This window comes from Podarcis liolepis (genome assembly GCF_965112155.1).
Source record: "Podarcis liolepis genome assembly, chromosome: 15".
Lineage (NCBI taxonomy): Eukaryota > Metazoa > Chordata > Lepidosauria > Squamata > Lacertidae > Podarcis > Podarcis liolepis.
In genome coordinates, this window is record NC_139566.1 from 3,695,753 (window position 1) to 3,719,150 (window position 23,398).

The window sequence follows — 23,398 nt, forward strand, 5'->3', positions numbered from 1 at the left end:
TTTTTATTTTACGAATGGTCAACGAATTTACTTAAATTTTAGTCCATTCATTGCCCTCCGTTTAACCACGAGACTGACTCAGTTTTAAAAGAAAGTTTAAAACCTGTGCATTCTCCCCCAAACCTCAGGATTGGTGGCTGACGTATTTCTATTTTATTTTTAATCACAGCTCTCCCCATGGCTCTCTAAAAACAAAACACACACACACAGCTTAACACTTCCTTTGTTAAAAGCAGAGAGTTTGAACGAAGGAGGCATCTTAAAAGTACAATTTGCTTTTTTTTAATAAAAAAAGAAAAAGCCACCCATTGCTTTTTTTAGAAGAGAAAGGCTCCCTTTAACGATTTTTAAGACGTCCCCCTTTGTAGCGACACCACCAGCCTCAAAATCATTGCCCTGAAATTAAAAGCAGGTGTGCTCTTAACACTTGGCCTGCCTTTTCACAAAAACCAGCCGAGAACAGTTCTGGGCAGGCTTCCTTAGAATTAAACTCCAATAAACCCAGTTGGGGCTTACTCCTGAGTAAACAGGCACAAGCACAGCTGTCTTTAAGCTTTAATCAATCCATTTAACCGTGCCAAGTTCTCAGGAGGTCGTCGATAGATTATTAGAGGGGGCAGCGGGGATGTATTTTAAATGGAGTGGCAGTCAGTGTTGGATTGGGCCCCATCCTAATGAACAATGGGGGGGGTAGGACCATTTGGATTCTGCACATCCGGTTCAGTTGGGACAGGCCTGCTGTGACATGATGGAGCGCTTGAACATATTAGCGCAAGCAAGCGTGAATGTCAAGATTCGGGGACGTTTTCCTGATGGGTCGGCCATGTTGTCGAGAGCCCAACTGCACGGCGATTGGCTATTAATATCATGGTGGCCGCAGAAGCATTTCCCATTGTCCAGGGTGTTTGTGTGTGTGCAAAAAGCTCGGTTAAAAAGTCTGGGCAATCGCCTGTCCCCCCCTCCACGCAGAATCGAGCAGCTGTTTGCGTGGGGTGGGGCGGTAGGGGAAGGCAAACTGTTCTATCCTGCCCCCCCCTGCCCTCGACCTACTGAGGGACTTCATATAAGGGGAAGTCATTGATTTTATTTTCTGCGGCAGACACAGTCACAAGCTAGCAAGCGGTGTGCTCCCCCAGAATCCCCTCTGTTCCGTTCCCCAGGGTGTTTTGTTCTGCAAAGCAAAACATTGATTTTTCCCCCCCGTTTTGATTGGCCCAAAATTGCCCCTTCTTGGTTTTAACCCTGTGCCCAAAATGTGCGTGTTTTTGTTTGGGGGAAGGGGGGAGAAGAGAGAGAGAGAGATTAAATTTCTGGATTTTCCCACCTCCAGTTTGACCCAATTGTTGTTGGGATGCACAGACAGATCTGTGCCTCTCCTGAAGTTGTTGGACTCTGATTTCCACCCAGGGCAAATGAGACTTGGAGTTAATGGATGCGGGAGAAATTTGGTTCAGATTTTAAAGCAAATCTCCCTAAATCACACTGACGTGTGTATTGAAACATAGCGATCCTTTGATGGTCACACCTCTCTGAATTTTGCGATGTGGTTCTGCAACCAAATAATGAGTAGGAGAACGCATACATTGTGGGGGAGAGTGTGTTTCAAAATGCATATATATTTGTGGAAAGAGCATGCAAAAAAATGCATCAGCTAGGGGGAAATCACTTGCAAAACATAGCTGTCAACATTTCCCTTTCTAAAAGGGAAAATTCCCTTATTCCGAATAGGATTCCTCGCAAGAAAAGGGAAAAGTTGACAGCCATGCTTGCAAAAGCATCCGTATTTGGCAAAAATGGCATACAAAAAAGGGCTCGTTAGGAGAAATGAAAACACTGGTGAATTTTTGTAAGGACCTTTTTAAAGAAATCTGCAAAAAGTTGCAGAAATGGAGAGCTGAACTTTAAAAGGGACAAAGGACAAATGAATAGAAACTGAAATTAACAGACTCTTGCTTCGCTGCTTGTAGTCCAACAACAGGGGAGGGGGCACAGAGTTTTCCATCTCTGTTGTAAATCTCTCTCAAGAATATTTTATAACACCTCCCCCCCCCAAAAAAGTGCATGGTTCTGACATTTAGAGGACTGGACACTCTGTTCCATCTGCTTGGAGAAAGTTTAAGTAAGTGATACAAACCACATTCAATGGGGAAAGCATAAAAATAAAAATAAAAAATAGGAAGAATAATCTGAGCTTGATGGGCAGGTGGCTGATCACTTGGCAGCCACAAAGGGGATTGTTGGCTATTTTTAAATTTCTAACAGAATCAGCATGATGGGCATGGGGAGAGAAATTCAACTCTGTTCTCATTTAAAGCCAATTCTATCAAAGCTGCAAAGCTTTTGCAAACAATGTACAGACCAGAACATAGCCGCCTGTCAAAATTCACACCTATCCAAATTCTCCAGCACTGCTCTCCAAACAAAAGTGCATTTATTAGGGCAAAGTGGGCATACAAATAAGGGTATTAGTGAAAAGAACATGGATATATTCATTATATTGGGGGAAGATGGAAAAATGCGTGCATTAGTCAAAACTTCACGCGAAGATGTGTTCGTTAGAAAGAATTTGCACACAAATGCTGGTGAATTCTCGCGAGGATTAAAAATAAAGAAATCTGCAAATTGCTGAAAAATATGGAGAGCTGAATTGAATATTGGGGGGAAATGAGAAAGTGGGAGAACCAAAACGGACAATCTTCATGCGGCGTCACACAAATTGTCGCATGAGCAGATGGGGTCCAAGTGTGCCTTGCTGCAAGATTCAGGCCCCATCCTCACGATCCGTTTAGAGCAGAATCACGCCACTTTTGCTGTCATGGCTTCCCTCCCTCAAAGAAACCTGGGAGCTGTAGTTTAAGGGTGCCAAGAGTTGTGAGACCACCCTGTCCTCCTCACAGAGCTACAGTTCCCAAAGTTGTTTAAAGATCAACCCCTCTTCCCAGGGAACTCTGGGAACTGCAGCTCTGTGTGAGGGGAAATAGGTCTCCTAACAGCTCTCCACACCCTCAGCAAACTACAGTTCCCAGGATTCTTTGGGGGGAGCCGTGACTGTTTTAAGTGGGATGACGCTGCTTTGAGTTTAAAGTGCAGATGGCGCCTTGTTCATGAAGGATGCAGCTTTTAGTTGCGGTGCCAAAAGGAGTCTCTCCATCCAGACACAGGCCTCACCTCCAAAAAAGCAGAGGCCAAATAATCAGAGATCCGAGTCTCCAGCATGCCTGGCCTGTCAGATTCCGGACAACCCTGCTGGTCCGTTTCCCACACCGACATCGGGCCCAAGCCCTGCTCCAGATCCACTGGCGGTGCAAGCTTATGTGGAGTTGCCATTGAGAGGTTCCTCTGGTGCTGCTTCCCCCTAACCCAGCGGTTCTCAACCTGTGGGTCCTCTGATGTAGTTGAACTACAACTCCCATCACCCCTAGCTAGCAAGGCCAGAGCTCAGGGATGGTGGGAGTTGTAGTCCAACAACACCTGGGGACCCACAGGTTGAGAACCGCTGCGGCCTAACCTGTGCGCTTGCTTCTGCGACCCTGGATCTTTTCTGTCTAGCCCAGGGGTCTGCAACCTTTAAGACAAAAAGAGCCACTTGGACCCGTTTTCGAAGGAAAAAAAACCTGGGAGCCGCAAAACCATTGCAACATTTAAAGCATGCACGCCGCTGCCCTCCGATCTGACAGTGGGCGGGAAGGTGACGTCGGGACGGTGCGTGACTAACACACGCACCGCCCCCATGCGACGTCACAGCCAGTACAGCGCCCGCCACAGTGGGGAGTGTCGGGGCGCACAATGCATCTCCTCCCCTCGCTAGTATCCGCCCCGGAGCCATGGCAAAGGTGTAAAAGAGCCACATGCGGCTCCGGAGCCGCGGGTTGCTGACCCCTGGTCTAGCCCATCCATTGGCAGACGGTTCAAAAAAGGCAAACATTTCACTCACTACTACTCAGGGGAGACGTTTTTCTCCCTCTCTCGTAACTCCGGGAACCGGGGGGACAGCCAATGAAGCTGAACAGGACAGAGGAAAGAAATAAATTGTTCGTGCAAGGTGTCGTTGAACTGTGGAAATCACTTAAAAGAGGACTGGGCACGTTCACGGATGAGTAATGTGGATTATTGGGGACACGGGTGGCGCTGTGGGTTAAACCACAGAGCCTTGGACTTGCCAATCAGAAGGTCGGCGGTTCGAATCCCCGCGACGGGGTGAGCTCCCGTTGCTCGGTCCCTGCTCCTGCCAACCTAGCAGTTCGAAAGCACGTCAAAGTGCAAGTAGATAAATAGGTACCGCTCCGGCGGGAAGGTAAATGGCCTTTCCGTGCGCTGCTCTGGCTCGCCAGAAGCGGCTTAGTCATGCTGGCTACATGACCCGGAAGCTGTACACTGGCTCCCTCAGCCAATAAAGCGAGATGAGCGCCGCAACCCCAGAGTCGGTCACGACTGGACCTAATGGACAGGGGTCCCTTTACCTTAATGTGGATTATAACTAGCTATGATGGTTCTGCTCTGCTTCCATAGCTGCTTCCATAGCTGCTTCTGAATGCCTGAAACCACAGGAAGGGAGAATAGCTCTTGTGTTTGGGCCCTATTTGTGGGGTTCCCCTTTGGGGCACCTGCTTGGCCACCGCGAGAACAGGACGCTGGACTTGACAGGCCACGGGCTTGATCTATTATGTTCTGTATAAACCTTTTCCTCCCTCAGTGGCTTTGCTAGGTAAAGGTAAAGGTACCCCTGACCATTAGGTCCAGTCATGGCCGACTCTGGAGTTGTGGCACTCATCTCGCTTTACTGGCCGAGGGAGCCGGCGTACAGCTTCCGGGTCACGTGGCCAGCAGGACTAAGCTGCTTCTGGCGAACCAGAGCAGCACACGGAAACGCGGTTTACCTTCCCGCCAGAGTGGTACCTATTTATCTACTTGCACTTTTGACGTGCTTTCGAACTGCTAGGTTGGCAGGAGCAGGGACCGAGCAACGGGAACTCACACCGTCACGGGGATTCGAACCGCTGACCTTCTGATCGGCAAGTCCTAGGCTCTGTGGTTTAACCCACAGCACCACCCGCAACCCAAGTGGCTTTGCTAGCTCTCCCCTAAAATAATAGGCAGTCGCCCCTACCCCGTGTTTCCCAAAGGGCGAGGGGATGGGGTCCCTGTCTCCCTTTTACTCGGCGCGGGCGTTCCGTCGATCCCTCCCAGCAAGGGTTAATGCAAAACTGGCTGGTCTTTGCAGCTGGCGTAGCTTGGATCTGATCAATATTTTCTATCAGCGTGCAGGCAGTGCAGAGGCAGGGGGCGGAGGTGGGGGGGGGCTGAGCTGAGCCCACTCAGGGAAGATGTGGAGAGGGAAGGAGGAAGACGGGAGAGTGAAGGGAGCTTGTCACGTTTCACGGCCGCAAGGCAGATACGCCATACAGATTAGGGCTTCTTCAAAAAATGAAATGAAATGAAAAGCCTCGCCGCTTCGTGCCAAAAGACATCATTATTATTATTATTATTATTATTATTATTATTATTATTATTATTATATCTAATTTCATTTCTTCCCTCCTCTCTCTCTGGTGCCTCTGATCTGGGACTGTCCCATCTCTGCTGTTTTTGTTTTGTTTTATAATTGATCTGATTTGAAATATTTGCCTGCCGACTGTAAGGGGTAGGAGAGGGTCTTGTGGGACAACATATGATTTGGATATAATACGGAGGTGTAAACGTGTGACTGGGTTGTAGCCAATGCTCTTCAGAGGAGATCTGCTGAAATTCGTCCACGTGAACTTAGTTTCGTAAATTTCGGCAGGTCTGCTCTAAGCAGAACTTAATTTGATATCTGTTATCCACGTTTTATAACCCGGCTTTTCTTAATTCCGTCCATCTACCTCTGGCCTGGGACCTGCCACAGCTGCAATTTGATTTGCATTGGTCCCATTTAAAATGTTTTGTGGACACTTTTGTAAGGAGGTGGGTGAGGCAGCGAGGGGGATCCCAATTGCGTTGTACACTTAACATATAATAAAATGTGTAGAAAGCAGGAAAAAGTAAACCACAAACACCCCCCCCCAAAAAACAACCCAGTGCAAGACCATCAGGCAGACAAGCAAAGCTGTAAATGAATTAAGACTATTTTTTAAAAAAAAGTTAATTGTATGGTGTTTTTTGCTCCCATTGCTAGTGAGTTTTCTTTTTATTTGGTTCATTATTTGGAGCACAATTAAAAAAATAAAAGACCCAAAGCAGCTTTTTTAAAAAAATAAATGAGGGGGGGAATGTAACATGGTATATAAAAAAAAAATAGACATAATTAAGGACGACAGCAAAGGAAGATAAGGAGGTGCTATATACCAGGTCAGATCCTTGGTCCATCTAACTCAGTATTGTCAACACTGGCAGGCAGCACAAAGTGGCTGCTAGACTGAGCAACGGCCCTCCATTGAAAAGCAAAGCAAGTTTCTAGTCCTCAAGTGCTGCCTCAAACAGGAACATAGAAAGCTAGTTGCTTTATGCCACGTTAGACCCCTGGTCAATCTAGCTCAGTACTGTTTATATATATGATATACAGTATCTTTATTGTCATTGTCCCATGCAGAACAATGAAATTGAAAAACTACATAAGACATTCAAAAACCCCTAAAAACTCTGAAACCCCATTTTAAAATACACTATACTACAGAGACCCCTTATGCTGCGTTTAGAACCAGAATTGCATTTGTGTAGAAACTGTTTCTCAGGCGGCTAGTCCTAGTCTTTATAACCCTGGACCTTCTTTCCAGAAGGCAGAAGCTGAAAGAGATCATTTCCGGGGTGCGCACTATCCTGTGCTATCTCTGCCGCTTTCTTATGGCACCTGACAGCATAGATTTGATCTAAGGTGGGAAGAGTGCACCCAGTTATTCTCTCCGCTGTCTTTACAACCCTGGACAGCATCGCAGATGGGCTCTCTGGGATTTCAGGCTGCTCCTGACACCAAGGAGCAGGTTTTCATCAATGTTTGGATACAACTGGATGCCATTTTGAATCAAGATGGCAGACAGAAGCTTTCCAAGCTGCCCTGGTTCTTACCACTGACTGCAAAACTGCCCTGGTTTGGTTGGTTTCTTGGGATTCCCAAGCAATGCCAGGCACTTTCCCTTAGTAAAGACATACAGGATACAATTGGATATTGAAAAACAGATTAACGGTGTGCTAGACGCTGTACAAAAATCTAACTTCCGGCCTTTGGGCAAGCCACCAAGTGAAATGGTTTTGCTTTCCTTGCGCGGCCCTTTTAGATGTAAACATTGACACTGGGATAAAGTTGGGACAGAAATCTGTGCTATCAGACACACACATTTCCTACCCACCCGAAAGCCCTCCTGCCGAAGCCATCGCCCTCAAGCCATCCTGAAAAGTTCTCCTGCAGATTGTTAATTAAAATAAAAGACTCGTTTAGAAATAAGAAAACCTGCAAGGTTTTAATACAGGGCCGTAAAATCTCAGCCCATTAAATGTTAATGGAGACCCTTTGCCAGGTTGCTTAATAATGTCTTAGCTTTGCAAAATTACATCTTGTTTTAATATTATGATGGACCTGGGTGGCTGCTGGCTCTGCCGTCTCATTCCCTTCCCTATCCCCTTTTCCTTTTCGTGTGTACATCACCTCCATTTTATGTCCATTTCTGGCAGCTGTCAAAAGAAGCCACGGGGGGAAGGCAGGCAAGAGATTGCCAACTGATCAGGTGAATAAGGATCTGGACGCTCTTGTGCTTTTCACAGAATTTGGCAGGGCGAAACTTTTCACGGCAGAGAGATACGTTGGCAGTGCTTGGTTGACAAGGGGCAAGGAGGCAGCTTGCCCCCCCCCCAGCAATTTATATATATTTTTTACATAGTTGCATTGGTGGAGAGCATGTTGTTGTTGAGTCGTTTAGTTGTGTCCGCCTCTTCGTGACCCCCTGGACCAGAGCATGCCAGGCACTCCTGTCTTCCACTGCCTCCCGCAGTTTGGTCAAACTCATGCTGGTCTCTTCGAGAACACTGTCCCACCATCTCGTCCTCTGTCGTCCCCTTCTCCTTATACCCTCCATCTTTCCCAATATCAGGGTCTTTTCCAGGGAGTCTTCTCTTCTCATGAGGTGGCCAAAGTCTTGGAGCCTCAGCTTCAGGATCTGTCCTTCCAGTGAGCACTCAGGGCTGATTTCCTTCAGAATGGAGAGGTTGGATCTTCTTGCAGTCCATGGGACTCTCAAGAGTCTCCTCCAGCACCAGAATTCAAAAGCATCCATTCTTTGGCAATCAGCCGTCTTTATGGTCCAGCTCTCACTTCCATAAATCACTACTGGGAAAGCTGGAGAGCATAGCCTGCCACAATCTGGAAGTTGTTAGTGTATGGGCTTTATGGATGTTAACAGACCCACTAACTCTCCAAGGGGCCGGTAAATAATTGGCAACCATATTTGCATAAAGCTACAGGTTAAAGGAGGGTCTCATTCCATGGAATCAAGTGCAACAAGGGACAGTGTTTTCTTACAAGAAGAATGCCATAATGTTCTTCAGCATTGGGATCCCACCCCGATGTCATTGGACTACAACTCCCATCATCCATGGCCAACGTGATGAGTTTTGTAGTCCAACGTCTGGGGACCCAGACACTGTCAGACACTTTATACCACCAACGGCGGTAATGGGGATGAGAGGAGATGCTTAGCCTTCACAAGCTCAAGGGATGGAGTTTAAACCTCTCCTCCATATACCCACCAGCCTCTACCATTAGGGGGCGCCACTGCTTTTTGCCCCTCAATGTCCTCAAGTTCCTCCTTTCATCCTCCAAGCTTCCCAGGTTGGCCCCCTTCTTAACTCAAGGTAAGAATGGTGGAGAAATTCAATTCAGGTCACAGCGAAAAGCAGATCTGCCTCATTCTTGCTTGGTGAAACATGCGCTGGCCCTGGGGTTAACCCGGGTAACACGGCCCAGGTCCGGTCCCGAATCCAAGGGTTCTGCGAGGAGTCAGTCCAACAGGGCTGAGGCAGGAAACCAGGCAGGAAACCAGGCAAGGTCAGGCACAGGATCACAGGCAGGTTCTGGCAAACAGCAATGTTGTTCCCGCAACCTGGGGCAAGGTCCGACAGCCTTTTATCTCTGTCGGGGTAACGGCCGGTCCTGATCCCCCGGCGACTCACCTCCCTGTCTCACCCACGAGTACTCAGGTCTCTCCTCTCAGACCTCAGTCTCTGCAGCTCAGGAGACGTTGGTGGGTTACTAGACCCAGGGGCCGCCTCAGCCTCTCCTGACCCAACCGGTAGTGGAGCAGCTGTAAGTGATGGCCCAGCTGGAGGCAACGAGGTCATCCCCACATCTGGAGCCAGGGCAGGATCAGGCCCCTGACTCGGCCCAGCTGGTGCTTGTTGCAGGGGAACCTCTGCAGACTGGGGCTCTTCAGGATCAGGCCCCAGACTCGGTTCAGATGCCGTGTGAGGCAAAGGATCCGGTGCAGACTTAGACTCCTCTGGCTCTGAGTCCAACCCCGAGTCCCAGGCCATCACACAACGATGCCAAAAATCCAAACACAGCCATCCTCCAAAATTATCTCTGAATGATATCGTGCCCTCCTCCAGCTGAGTGATAGGTTCAGGAATGCCCATGCTAGGGTATGTGTGCCCCCCCCAAAGATATTAGGGAAAATGACATCCACAAATGCATTGTGTTGGACAAAATTGCTTGTGCAGGTATGTCAACAACAACAACAACAATAATAAATTTTATTTATACCCCACCCTCCGCAGCCAAGACCAGGCTCAGGATGGCCAACACCAGGTATAAAAACAATTGATTAAAATACAACTTAAAAACAAGATTAAAACACAACATTAAAATGCAGCCTCATTTCGGCAGAAACTCAAATCAAAAACTTTTTGGGGCTGAAAACATCAGGCAAAATTGCATACAAATATGTGTCTATCAAGAGAAATTCGCACTGATGGAATGAATTTCCGTGAGGACTTAACTTGTTTCCTCCTTCGCAAACTCATATGGAAATGTGGAGATCTGCACTTGAATTGAGAAACTGAAATTGAAAAATTCGCGCCTCCTACCAGTGCCTTCAAAGGAGGCTTCAGTGATGGCTTTAAAAGAGGGCGGGACCAGTTCATGGAGGGAGGAAGAGCTTTTAGCCAAGATGGCTCTCCCCGTCTCCACAGTCGGAGGCAGAAATGGTTCTGAATACCAGAACCGTAGGAGAAGAGAGAGCTCTTGCGGTCGGATCCTGTTGCTGGTTTCCCTTTGGGGCAACTGGGTGTCCAGCGTGACAACAGGAGGCTGAACTAAACAGGATCCATCCCCTTGGGTCTGCTCCAGCATCCAGACTTTTCTGGCATTCTTATGGAACCTCCAGGTCCAGAGGGAGTCTACCCAGATTTCTAGGTTCTTTCCCCCCCAAAAAAGATTTTTTAATTCATTTTATAACACAACAACACAAACAGAAAAAACAAACAATACAAACAAATTCTTGTCTTATTCTTATTTTTTCTAAACAATGTTAGGTGGGCTTCCCCAAGTCCCCCCTATCTGATTTTCATTTTACCTCATCTTTAGCAGTTTACATATACTGTATCATAATTTTTAATCATTTTTAAAATCACGCTTACTTTTACCATAAAAATCTTCACATTTTATCACTTACAAATAATGCTATTTTAAAATACACTAACCCTACAGCCTATATCCACTTCCAAAGCTATTCAAAGATTTAAATATTAACATATTTTATCAGATATTCTTCCAATCTTCTTCCACCGTCTCTTCTCTCTGGTCTCGGAGTCTCCCGGTTCCATCTAGTCCGTCATCTTCATCTGCCATTCTTCGATAGTTGGTAAATCTTGTTTCTTCCAATTCTTCGCTAGTAATATTCTTGCAGCTGTTGTGGCATACAGAAAAAATGGAACATCCTTTTTGGGGATTTCACCTCTAGATTTCTAGGTTCTTTGGGACATTTATGGTCACTGTGAGAACAAGATTTTGGTCTGGATGGAGAGCTCTCTTTATGTTCTTCAGCAATTGCATTGTTGTCAGGAGGTTGGCGGTTCGAATCCCGGCAACGGGGTGAGCTCCCATTGCTTGGTCCCTGCTCCTGCCCACCTAGCAGTTCGAAAGCACATCAAAGTGCAAGTAGATAAATAGGTACCGCTCCGGTGGGAGGTAAACGGCGTTTCTGTGCGCTGCTCTGGTTTGCCAGAAGCGGCTTAGTCATGCCACATGATCCGGAAGCTGTACGCCGGCTCCCTCGGCCAGTAAAGTGAGATGAGCACTGCAACCCCAGAGTCGGCCACGACTGGACCTAACAGTCAGGGGTCCCTTTACCTTTACCTTTACCTTTACCTGTTAAGGGTACCCCGTCAAAACGTCGTCTGCCAGGTGGACATGTGAGAAAGTGAAACAGTTTTGGGACCAGATTTATAACGAATTGAAAAAGACATTTAAATACACTTTCCCAAAAAAAGCCAGAAGCTTTCTTGCTAGGCTTGATAGGAGAGGAAATAGAAAAAGCAGATCAAAGGTTATTTATTAGCCGAAAAATGGAAAGTACCAGAATTACCAACAATAGAAGAGTGGCAGACGAAGGTGGTTGATTATGCGGAACTAGCAAAACTGACCTGTAGGATCCGAAATCAGGAGGAAGCAAAATTCCAAAAAGACTGGAGTAAATTTATGGAGTACATAAATAAGAACTGTAGAAATCTGAAGACTCTGGCAGGACTGAAATAAATCTTAAGATGTAGATAGGATTGGATACAATAAGAAACTGTGGAAAAGTAACTGACCTAAGAAAACCTGTTGAAGGGAGGGAAGGAAGTCAGTGCTCAGCAGAGTGTGGGGAAAGAATGTGGGTAAATGACGGTTGAATTTTACTGTATTTTGTTTATTTGTATTAAACGAAACACCAATAAAAAGCATTAAAACACACACACCTCAGGCAGCAAAAAACAAAAACAAAATTTCACCTGCCATATTGGCAGAGATTTGCCGTCTGCGAAGATCACCTCACTTTGCACTCCGAATGTTGTTGTTTAGTCGTTTAGTCGTGTCCACCTCTTCGTGACCCCCTGGACCAGAGCACGCCAGGCACTCCTGTCTTCTGCTGCCTCCCGCAGTTTGGTCAAACTCATGCCGGTAGCTTCGAGAACACTGTCCCACCATCTCATCCTCTGCCGTCCCCTTCTCCTTGTGCCCTCCATCTGTCCCAACATCAGGGTCTTTCCCAGGGAGTCTTCTCTTCTCATGAGGTGGCCAAAGTCTTGGAGCCTCAGCTTCAGGATCTGTCCTTCCAGTGAGCACTCAGGGCTGGTTTCCTTCAGAATGGAGAGGTTGGATCTTCTTGCAGTCCATGGGACTCTCAAGAATCTCCTTCAGCACCAGAATTCAAAAGCATCCATTCTTCGGCGATCAGCCTTCTTTATGGTCCAGCTCAGAATAAACCACCCCAATTGCATAAATGCGTGCACCCTTTGGGTGATTTCTTTGGGGTGAGAGGCGGGAGAGGAGAGGAAGTTTCCTCACCACGCTTGACCATTCCAGAAGCTTCCGGCACAGAAGAAACCCAGGAAGTCCCACATTACCGGGAGGCACACTCAGGACAGAAACAGAACATGGTTTTCTTGGAGGGGGGAAGCTATACGGAAAGGAGCCGAGGGTTTTTTTTGAGCGAGGGATGGAGACGGAAGACTTCAGTCACCAGAACTATTGATTTGGCATTAAATTCCCTCCTTTCTCCCCTCCTCCTCCAATCCATGCAATTAAACAGAGGCATTAAAAACAACGGAGCCACGTTCTTTTGAGGTCATCATCCCCGTTAATAGCAAAACTTTAAAAGCGTTGGCCCCTTTGGAAAAGCTGGTTTAAAGAGGGACGCAGTCATAAGGTGCCGTACACAGAACCAAATCCGTCTAGCTCAGTTTTTAAGGGAACAGCCTGAAAAGGCATCCGTAGGCACGGTTTGGGCACACTTCTGTTTGAAACCCCCGAGAGCCACAGGCAGGCCATGTAAGCAATACGGGGCTAAATGGCTCAAAGGTCTGACTCAGTATAAGACAGCTTCCGATATCACTATACCTCAGCATTTTCCTCAGAAGCATGAGGACTAGAGACTTGGTTTATTTTTAAGGGGACGGCTCTAGCTCAGGAACAGAGAGCCTGCTTTGCACGCAGAAGAGTTTAATCCCTGAAAAGGCAGGTCCAGGAAGGGGGTTTGGGGAGACTCCCTGTCTACAACGCTGCCGATCAGTGCAGACAGTATTCAGCCAGATCAGGGAGGTCCAACTTTGCATACCAATGGCATAATCCAATAGTTTGATCTGCCAGTCCACTCTGGTAGGGACCTTGTCGCCTTTCCAACTCTGGGCAAGCAAAATCCTTGCAGCTGTTGTGGCATACATAAACAGTCTTTTCTGTTCCTTCGGTATCTCTGCACCTACAATTCCTAACAAAAAGGCTTATTTTAAACTCCCCCCCCCCAATTCATTATATATTTCCCATAATTCCTTTATTCCTTTACAATTCCACCACATGTGGTAAAGGTAAAGGGACCCCTGACCGTAAGGTCCAGTCGTGACCGACTCTGGGGTTGCAGCGCTCATCTCGCTTTATTGGCCAAGGGGGCCGGCGTACAGCTTCTGGGTCATGTGGCCAGCCTGACTAAGCCGCTTCTGGCGAACCAGAGCAGCGCACAGAAACGCCGTTTACCTTCCCGCCAGAGCGGTACCTATTTATCTACTTGCACTTGATGTGCTTTCGAACTGCTAGGTTGGCAGGAGCAGGGACCGAGCAACGGGAGCTCATTATATATTTCCCATAATTCCTTTATTCCTTTACAATTCCACCACATGTGGTAAAGGTAAAGGGACCCCTGACCATAAGGTCCAGTCGTGACCGACTCTGGGGTTGCAGCGCTCATCTCACTTTATTGGCTGAGGGAGCCGGAGTACAGCTTCCAGGTCATGTGGCCAGCCTGACTAAGCCGCTTCTGGCGAACCAGAGCAGCGCACGGAAACGCCGTTTACCTTCCCGCCAGAGCGGTACCTATTTATCTACTTGCACTTGATGTGCTTTCGAACTGCTAGGTTGGCAGGAGCAGGGACCGAGCAACGGGAGCTCATTATATATTTCCCAGAATTCCTTTATTTCTTTACAATTCCACCACAAGTGGTAAAAGGTGCCACCCAAATCTTTTAAGTGCTTAGGGCCTCTGAAGGTCTTGATCCAGCCCTGCGCGAGGCTCTGGCAGGCTCCCCGAGCCCCTCCACCTCCTTCCCAAAACTGGGAAAGCACTAACCGGGCTTTGGGAAGGAGTTGGGAGGACTCTAGGACCCTGCCAGAGCCATCGCACCATCTTCCCAAAGCCCAGCACCTCACTTACCTGGTTTGGGGGAAGGGCTGCAGGGGTGGGGGAGGCCAAAAAAGGCCTCAGGGGCCACACTGAGTGAGAGGACCCAATGATCTGGCCCTACTGTGCATCACAAACGCCTTCTCATTTTCTCTTTTCTTCTCCATTTTGCTGCCCCCCACCAGCCTGCAAAAGGAAAGAGCAAGATCAAGGCAAAGCCGACCGAAACCACGTCCCTAAGCGCCATCGCCTGGTCTTCACGGACATCCAGCGCCGCACGCTCCACGCCATCTTTCACGAGAACCAGCGCCCTTCCAAAGACCTTCAGATCACCATCGCCCAGCAGCTGGGCCTGGAGCTCTCCACCGTCAGCAACTTCTTCATGAACGCCCGGAGGCGCAGCCTGGACAAGTGGATGGAGGAGGGCCGCTCCCCGTCCTCGGGGGGCCACGCCACCAACCCCTCCTCAGCCGTCACCTGCACCAAAGCGTAACGGGCCTCCCTTTGGCACCTTCCGGCGTCCCCCAACCCCGACCCTCCGTTGCACCAAAGATGGCAGGATGGCCTTTGGCCAGGAGACAAAATGGCGGAAGGGTGCTTGGCCAATGTGCTAAGTGGGAGGGGAAAAACCAGGATGGGGGTGGTGTGGGGGGTTGTAATACGACTTTACGGTTTCATTCCTCTCTGGATCTGACCTTGCGGCAGAAACTAGCCGGATCCTAAAGGAGAGCAAACCTTTTTGCGACCTGAAAGGAGGGTTATGGCGAAAACCCGGACGGCGGAAAGCGAGGAAGGTGTCTCCCGGGCAAAGGACGGCGTCTACGGTCAAGGCTATTCCAAAGACTTTCTGCGTATGTTTCCCCCGCTGAGACCTTGTTCTGTGTTGTTCCTGTTGAGGAGGTAGTGCCATCTGGTGGCGAGAGGGGGGAAAGAAGTGTGTTTGGCTGTGGGGGTATGGGGGAGAAACTAGGTTATTTTCCATCTTTCTCTTTCAGCGGGAAAGCGGCAACACTTGGTTGCCACCACCCTGGGAAAGCAAGCCAGGAAACTAATCTAATATGTTGCAAATCTGGAGGAGGAGTAGAAATAACACGTACCAAATCCCAAGCTAACCAAGAGGGGCTGAATTGAAAGCCTCCCTCTCAATGCAAGGGGAGAGAACCAATGTTTTCGGTCGAGGGCCACATTGCCTCTGGGGTGATCTCTCGGGGGCCGCATGCTTGCGGTGGGCGGGGCTGCTGCCAGGACTGGGCGGAGCCAGCATCCAAGATGGGCAGGGCACTTCAAGGCACAGAAAATGAGGTGCCCTCCCTCCCAGTTTTGTCAGGCTGGTGATAAAGGCCATCCATTGACCAGGGAAAACCTAGGGTTGCCATATATAATAATAATAATAAATAATAATAATTTATTATTTATACCCCGCCCATCTGGCTGGGTTTCCCCAGCCACTCAGGACAGCTTCCAACAAAACACTAAAATACAGTAACCTATTAAACATTAAAAGCTTCCCAAAACAGGGCTGCCTTCAGATGTCTTCTAAAAGTTTGGTAGATATTTTTCTCTTTGGCATTTGGTGGGAGGGCATTCCACAGGGCGGGTGCCACCACCGAGAAGGCCCTCTGCCTGGTTCCCTGTAACCTCACTTCTCACAGGGAGGGAACCACCAGAAGGCCCTCGGAGCTGGACCTCAGTGTCCAGAATTTCCTGGACATAGCCAGAAACAATGTCCGGATGGAAATCGCTGTAATGTCCTCTATTTTGAGATTTTGCAAATCTCAAAAAAGCAAAAACCCTCAACAACTTTTGTGTCCGGGTTTCCACTTTTTGAAATAGGGCAACCCTCCCCTGCCCACACCTGTGGGTGCCTTTGAAGAGCAGCTCAATCTGCCAGCAAAATACATCAAGGTGTAGAAATTAGCATAGCTGCTACTAATGTGGGCAAACTGGGGCAGGAGGGGGTGGTAAAAATGGAGAGCCTTACCAATGATCCACTTTGATACAGGCGCCGCTGAAGCTTTTCTGATTCAAAGTGTAATATGCTCAGAGTCGAGAGTGGATTTCACGCTCTTTATTCAGCTCATAGTGGTGAGGAGGAATGAACGTTCCCCCTAAGTATCTGCTTTATATACATTATTTAAACAATGGGTCGCATGTGATTGGCTAATTCCGGAATTATCCTGTAGGCCAATCAGGTTGTGGATTCACTTCCATCTGCAGCTGGATTGGGTGGCTCCTGAAGACCAATCATACTGCTGCATTGTTCTAGGACCAATCAGACTGCTGCATTCTGAATCCTATTGTTCTAGGACCAATCAGACTGCTGCATTTTGGATCCTATTGTTCTAGGACCAATCAGACTTCTGCATTCTGGATCCTATTGTTCTAGGACCAATCAGACTGCTGCATTCTGAATCCTATTCAACTCAGTACATAACACAAAGCATGTTCAAAGTGCTCGTTCCCAGATGGCGTGTTGAGAGAGAACAGCCTTGGAGGCGTCTGATGCCCCCCTGTAGCATCCCTGGGCGAGTCAGGGGTCTGGCTTTTGCCTCTTTGGGCCAGCAGGGGGCAAGCCAATACCTGCAGTTTGTAACTTACACAGAAAGGGTGTCCTCCCTTCTTCCGGTGATTTCGAAGGTAAACTCGTGGGCCGGCAAGCTGAGGACTGCCAGCGATTCTTCTTCCTGCATTGCAACTTCCTGCATTCCGGCGTATAAGATGACTTTTTAACCCCGGGAAATCCTCTAGAAAGTCGGGGGTCGGCTTATACGCCGGGTATGGGTTCTCTGGGCAGCAGCAATGGGTGATGGGCTCCGCTCCGCACTGGGAGGAAGCCGCCTAGCGAAGCCGCTTTAGCATCACTGGGCAGCTTCTGTCAGATTCTCAGGCCGCAGTCAGAGGTAACTGGCCATTCTCCAGGCATTCGGCTTGAGATCCTTGTTGACCTCCCCGTCTGCGTCTCCCGGCAGGATACAGGCGAGGTCACTATCTGCGATCCCACTCAGTATGAGAGGGACACACCAACTCCTCCCTCCTCCCTGCTTCCCTCAGGGAGGGGAAAAGAGACAGACAGAAATCTATTTACATGTCTTTATTTCTGTCATTGCAGCAGTACAGAGAAACGTGTCTGCACTCTCCAGTCTCCAACAGTAGAGAGAGAGACTCCACCCCTGTACTTCCAGTACAGGTCAGATGACACTCTGAGCTAACATCCGGTGCTCAGCACAGTGAATAGACTGCCCCTTTGTTCCAATAGTACAGTCCCAAACATCAACATCCTGTTTTGCATTCCAGGCAGCTGCAGCTCGCTCTTGCATTGCTGCTTTTTCCTGACAGCTTCCTTCCGGCGCGGACCCCACCGCCCACTGCCGCTGCCCAGCGAAGCTGCTGTGTATAAGACTGGGCGTGTAAGTCGACCCCCCAAATTGGCAGCTGCCAATTTGGGGGGTCGTCTTATACGCCCAGTCGCCTAATACGCCGGAATCTACGGTGGTTGAAATGGATTATTTGTGTTTGTAGCACCAGACCCACCTCCCACCGCAAACCAGAACGTCTGGTTCTTTTCTGTTTTGACTTGGGCCTTGTTTACAACCTCGGGGGGCTTCCGTCGCTGGTCAGGTGGCCAGACCCCCAGGGCTGACCTGAAGTTTCCAGGTGTGCCTGCCCCACTGCAGGAGAGGGAACTTTTGTTCCATTATTTTACGCACAACAAGAGCTGTTCTCTCTCACAACACGCCTCGGCACAGTTTGAGAGCGATTTCCCCAAGTTCTTCCAGAAGCTGACACCCAAGACCCACCTGCCTTTATCTTAAGGCAGGGTGGGAAACCTCAGGCCCTCCAGGCCTCTCTATGCGGCCCTCAAAGGCCTCTCCAGGCCACCCCTGCTCCCTAGAGAGGACTGGGAGAGGGTGTGCAGAAACTAGCCAGCTGTACAAAGCCATTTACATCCATTGTTCCACCCAGTTTTGCTTCTGGACACTATTGGCAAGCGGCCCCTGGAAGGTCGACAAGAGTAGAATGTGGCCCCTCAGGTGGAAAAAGGCCTCCCATCCATCTTAAAGATTCCTCAAATAATGTCGGGGATGCATTCGCAACCCTTCTCGTGGGCCTCACCAAATGAAACTTATTTTAGCTTTGGAAGCCCTCCTAGGTGAAATTGCCGCAACCGGCTTTTGCTTTTCTCTGATTGGCTGCTGACATGACAACATATCCCCAGGTGGGTGGGTGCAAGGATAGCTCCTCCTCTTCCTGCCAGAACATCGCGCCACTGGTCACTGCCTCCTCCTCCCTGTTTCCCTATTGGGTGTTCCCACTGTCCGAAATTTGACAAAATTTGCTGGCGGGGGGCGGGGGGAACGAAAAGAAACTTCTACCTCACTTTGTCTCTTGCACCGAAAACGATACCAAAGATGATTTTTTGTTTGTTTGTTTCGTTTTGCAAAGGAAGTCTTTTGTGCGTCCGCGTGGGTGAGCATGTGTTTTGAGGATGCGTGGGTAAGGTGGGCGCGAGTGTCGTGACATAGATATATTTCTATCTATTTTTTGCATGGCTTCTCTAAAAAGAAAAAAGGGGGGAAAACGTTACTCTGTTTCGTGTCAGAAACTCTCAGCTTGCACCGGGCAGAGAGGGAGACGGCCTTTCCTGCTGCGAGGGAACGACCACATCCCCGAATTTGCCACAACACAACCCAAACCCCCTTTCCCTGCTACCATGATCCGTGCAGGTGCTGTCAAGAAGAAATAAATGCACTTTAGTATTTATGCCACAGGGTTAGGAGCTGGAAGGGCCTTCTGAACATATGCTGAGCCACAAAGTTGAGCCACAAAGCAACAGCGACGTTTTGTCCACCCGTCCCTGTTCCAAAATTTAGCAGCTCTGTGACTTAGGAAGAAATAGGAAGAAACAGAGCGCAGCCCAGGTCATCCCATTGAAAGATGTTTATGCAATTGGCACACTTTCCGCTTTGTGCCAGTTTGGGGGTTTTATTGTGTGTGTAAGAACTTACTGGTTTTCCCAGTCCTGTCATGGGGCAGAGCAGTGGCGTAGCGTGGGTTGTCAGCACCCGGGGCAAGGCAAGTAATTTGCGCCCCCTAACCCGTGGATTTGCGCCCCCTAACCCGTGGATTTGCGCCCCCTAACCCTAACCCCCAGATGTTGCGCCCGGTGCGGCCGGCCCCCCCTGCACTCCCCATACTACGCCACTGGGGCAGAGGCCTCAGTTGGCAATTGCAGGGGGTAAGGATGGAGGGGGAAGCAGCAGCAAGGCAATGGGGGACAGAGTTGCGTGTGTCCTCAGGTGTGATGGAGGAGGCCTGAGTCCAGGTGGCCCTTTTGACCCATCAGCTCAGGAACCAAAAAGGAAAAGTCTTGGGCTGGTCCTGCCTCCAGCTCCTAAGCCAGCTGCTCTCACAAAATATACCAATTCAAGCAAGGCCACAGTCACACCATATGTTGAAAGCACAATGGCGGCACTTGAAACAGCCGCTGCTGTGCCCAGAGGATCCTGGGAGCTGTAGTTTTAAGCATACTGGTAGTTGCTAGGGAAACCTCCCCCCCTTTCACCTCCGAGAGCTACAATTCCCTGAGTTCCCTGTGAAGAGGGATTGATCATTCAACGACACTGAGAATTGAGGCTCCGGGATTTCTCCTAACAGCTCTCCCGCACGCTTAAACTACAGTTCCCAAGATTCTTTGGGAGAAGCCATGACACTTTAAAACAGTATCGAGGGTGCTTTAATTGCATGCGAATGTAGCCTTTGCTAACAAAGCATTACAGTGGAATACACAAACACCATATTGGTTTTAGGTTGTGGGTGAGCCAGTGGAATTTGGCGTGCAGACCTGCATTGACAGGTGACTGCAATAAAAACTACCTTTACGATGCGGCAGATAAGGGAGTGGATAGAGGCAGGAGATTTTCTTTGACGTCTCACCGATGATGCAAAGCTGCCCCCCTCCCTTCCTACCAAACGCCAGAATTACCTTCAAAACACAAAGCACACTGGGTGGCCAGGTGCATTCCGGAGACAGTGGCGCCTGTGGCGTTTTGGCGCCTGTGGCGTTTTGGAAAACTTAAAATTGCGCTTCGTGTACGACACCTGGAATGCAGGAGACAGGGATGTGACGCTGGCCTAGTCAGAGAAACCAAACATTGCCGCATCAAGGCAAGAGGTTGGGCGGCCATCCAGCAGGGATTCTTTAGCTGCGATTCCTGCACTTCAGGGGGTTGGGCTAGATGACCCTCAGGACCCCTTCCCAACTCCACAATTCCGATTCCCGCAATTCTTAAGAGACACAGCTCCGAGAGTCAGACTTTGAAATGGCAAAAGGACACTTTCTCAAAACCAGTTTTTTCTCCATCGTTTGACTGCTCCACTAGTTAATTCTCCTCTACATCAAAGTTTCCTATAGCCTGACCCTGGTTCTGAGCTCTGGGACCTCAGAAGGTGCCTTCTGGCTTTGATAATCTCTTTCGATGTTTAAAAGCTCCCTGCTTCCTAAACAGCTGCAAACCAGGAGACCTTAATTATATATATTTAAAAAATCCAGAGCCTGCACAATAATGTCTTCGTTTTAAAGAAGAAAAAAAGAGCCCCGACTTGGCAAAAAAAGAGAAAAAAGGAAGTTTTGTTTAAAAAATGGCAACCCTGCAAATCGTTTTGCCATCTTTTCCAAATTTGGCAATCGCTCCTGTGCCTTTAATAACAGGCAAAGCACCAGAGCAGCTTTTCCAGACAAGGAGAAATTTCACCTGCCTCGATTTCGGAGTTCCAGGCTTTCTTTCAGAAAGGTACAGAGAAGTTAGAAGTTTGTCTGAAGGAAGGAAAAAGATGGCAACCTAACAAACGCCGATACATTTCCCACAAGCCCTTTCTTCTTCCCCGCTCCCTGGCCGGTGTAAGCTGAGTGACGTGGTCATGTTTTTAATCAAAGCAGTGCATTACTATATATTAATAAATTGAATGTTTCTTCTTTGTTTGTCGACCGAGCTAACTTAAAAAGAGAGAAAACCAAAGTCGCTTTTTTGGCCTGTAAACGAGAAAATGAAAAGGGAAAAAAAAGGAAGAAGCTGTACATTTTATACCAAAGGTTTTTCTTTTCTTTTCCTTCTTCTTGGATACCTCATCCTGTACCTGTTTGTGGTGAAATGTTAATTCACAAAAAGTAAACGTCCTGAATTGAAATACAATGAAGTGCTTTACATTTAATGGGCAGAGGGGGAAAGTGTGTGTGTGTGTGTGTGTGTGTGTGTGTGTGTGTGTGTGTTTCCTCGACAGAAGCATCTGCATTTAAAAAAATGCATCCTTATAAAATCTCAAAAAGAAAATTCCTTTAGAAAGGCAGTCAAACTGCTAGGTGGAATTTCCAACAGCAAATCTCCACCAACAAACTCACCTAATTTGCAGTCCCCTAGCCTGAGCGGAGATGAAGTCCTACTGTATCTGAGGGTGCCACAAGTTCTCGAGTCCCACTGAAAGACTCAAAGCACAGCCATTTATTATATATATTTATGGCCTGTCGTTCACCATGCTGCCCCATGATACACTACAATTGCATCGTGTCTCACCTTCCATTGTTTCAAAGGAGCAGAAAGGTGAAAACCTCAACCCAACGTCAAAAAGTACAAGAAGCGATGGGGCCAGAGGGAAGGGCATTCCACAATCTAGGGAGCCACCACCATAAAGACCCTCTCACGCCCTGCCACCCCACAAACTTCACAAAGCAGTGGAGGCCCTGCTGGCGACTCAACACCTGGGCAGGTGTCAGAGGAAGCATCTGTAACTGAACTCAGAAACATACAGGAAACCTGTGCTGGTCCTCAAGAACTGGTATAATACATGCCCAGCAAGCAATGTCATTGCACAGAGCAGGGGTAGCCAATGAGGTGCCTCCAGGTGATGCTAAACTACAACTCCCATCATCCCAGGGTACTGGCCATGCTAGCTGGGGCTGATGGGAACTGGAGCCCAAACCATCCAGGTGTCACCTCACTGGCTAATCTTGGCATGGAGTGTCCACTACACCTGTCACAATATACCCAACCAAAATAGCAGCCTAGGCTTGGAACATTAATGGGTTATTTTGGCAACTCAACTAAAGCTTGGAGCAGCCTTCTTTACATGATGGTCGGCCCTCTCTCTACAGCAGCAGGGTGTGGGGAAGCACAGCTCCGTAGCAGAGCACATGCTTGGATTGCAGAAGGCTCCTAGGCATGGCCTATTAAAAAGGATCTCTGTTAGCTTGTTGTTGTTTAGTCGTTTGGTCGTGTGCAACTCTTTGTGACCCCCTGGACCAGAGCATGCCAGGCCCTCCTGTCTTCCACTGCCTCCCGCAGTTTGGTCCAACTCATGCTGGTAGCTTCGAGAACACTGTCCCACCATCTTGTCCTCTATTGTCCCCTTGTGTCCTCTATCTTTCCCAACATCAGGGTCTTTTCCAGGGAGTCTTCTCTTCTCATGAGGTGGCCAAAGTCTTGGAGCCTCAGCTTCAGGATCTGTCCTTCCAGTGAGCGCTCAGGGCTGATTTCCTTCAGAATGGAGAGGTTTGATCTTCTTGCAGTCCATGGGACTCTCAAGAGTCTCCTCCAGCACCAGAATTCAAAAGCATCCATTCTTCGGCGATCAGCCTTCTTCATGGTCCAGCTCTCATTTCCATACATCACTACTGGGAAAACCAGAGCTTGAGCTATAATGGACCTTTGTTGGCACTCTGTTAGCTAGACCAGGAAATAGCTCCTCTGTTCAAGAGCCACATCCCAGGCCATGGAAGACAGAACAATGGTTGGGTTGGATTGGATTCTCTCTTCAGGCAGCTGCTTTTGGGTCATCCTAAGGAGAGCCTGCAGGATGAGGCCCGTGGCCCACCTAGGCCAGCATCCTGTTCTCACAGCGGCCAGCCAGACGCCCGTTGGGAACCTGTAAGCAGGACCCCAGCACAAGAGCACACTCTTGTCGTGCGGTTTCCAGCAACTGGGATTCGCAAGCAAAATTGCTTCCTCCAGCGGTGGGGGAAACTTTCCCCAACTTTGGGGGAAAGGTCACAGCTCATTGGGTGCAGGACACAC

General features: G+C 48.6%; 1 protein-coding gene across 1 annotated transcript in view; it reads left to right on the forward strand.

The window, feature by feature from the left end:
* LOC310694228 (hepatocyte nuclear factor 6-like) overlaps positions 1 to 15,002 on the forward strand; it is a 28,283-nt gene extending 13,281 nt beyond the window's left edge. Inside the window, exon 2 of the mRNA XM_083477242.1 lies at positions 14,519 to 15,002. Coding sequence (XP_083333368.1) covers positions 14,519 to 14,826 — 308 coding nt within the window. The 3' untranslated portion in view covers positions 14,827 to 15,002. The remainder of the gene's footprint in view (positions 1 to 14,518) is intronic.
* Positions 15,003 to 23,398: the final 8,396 nt, after the last annotated feature.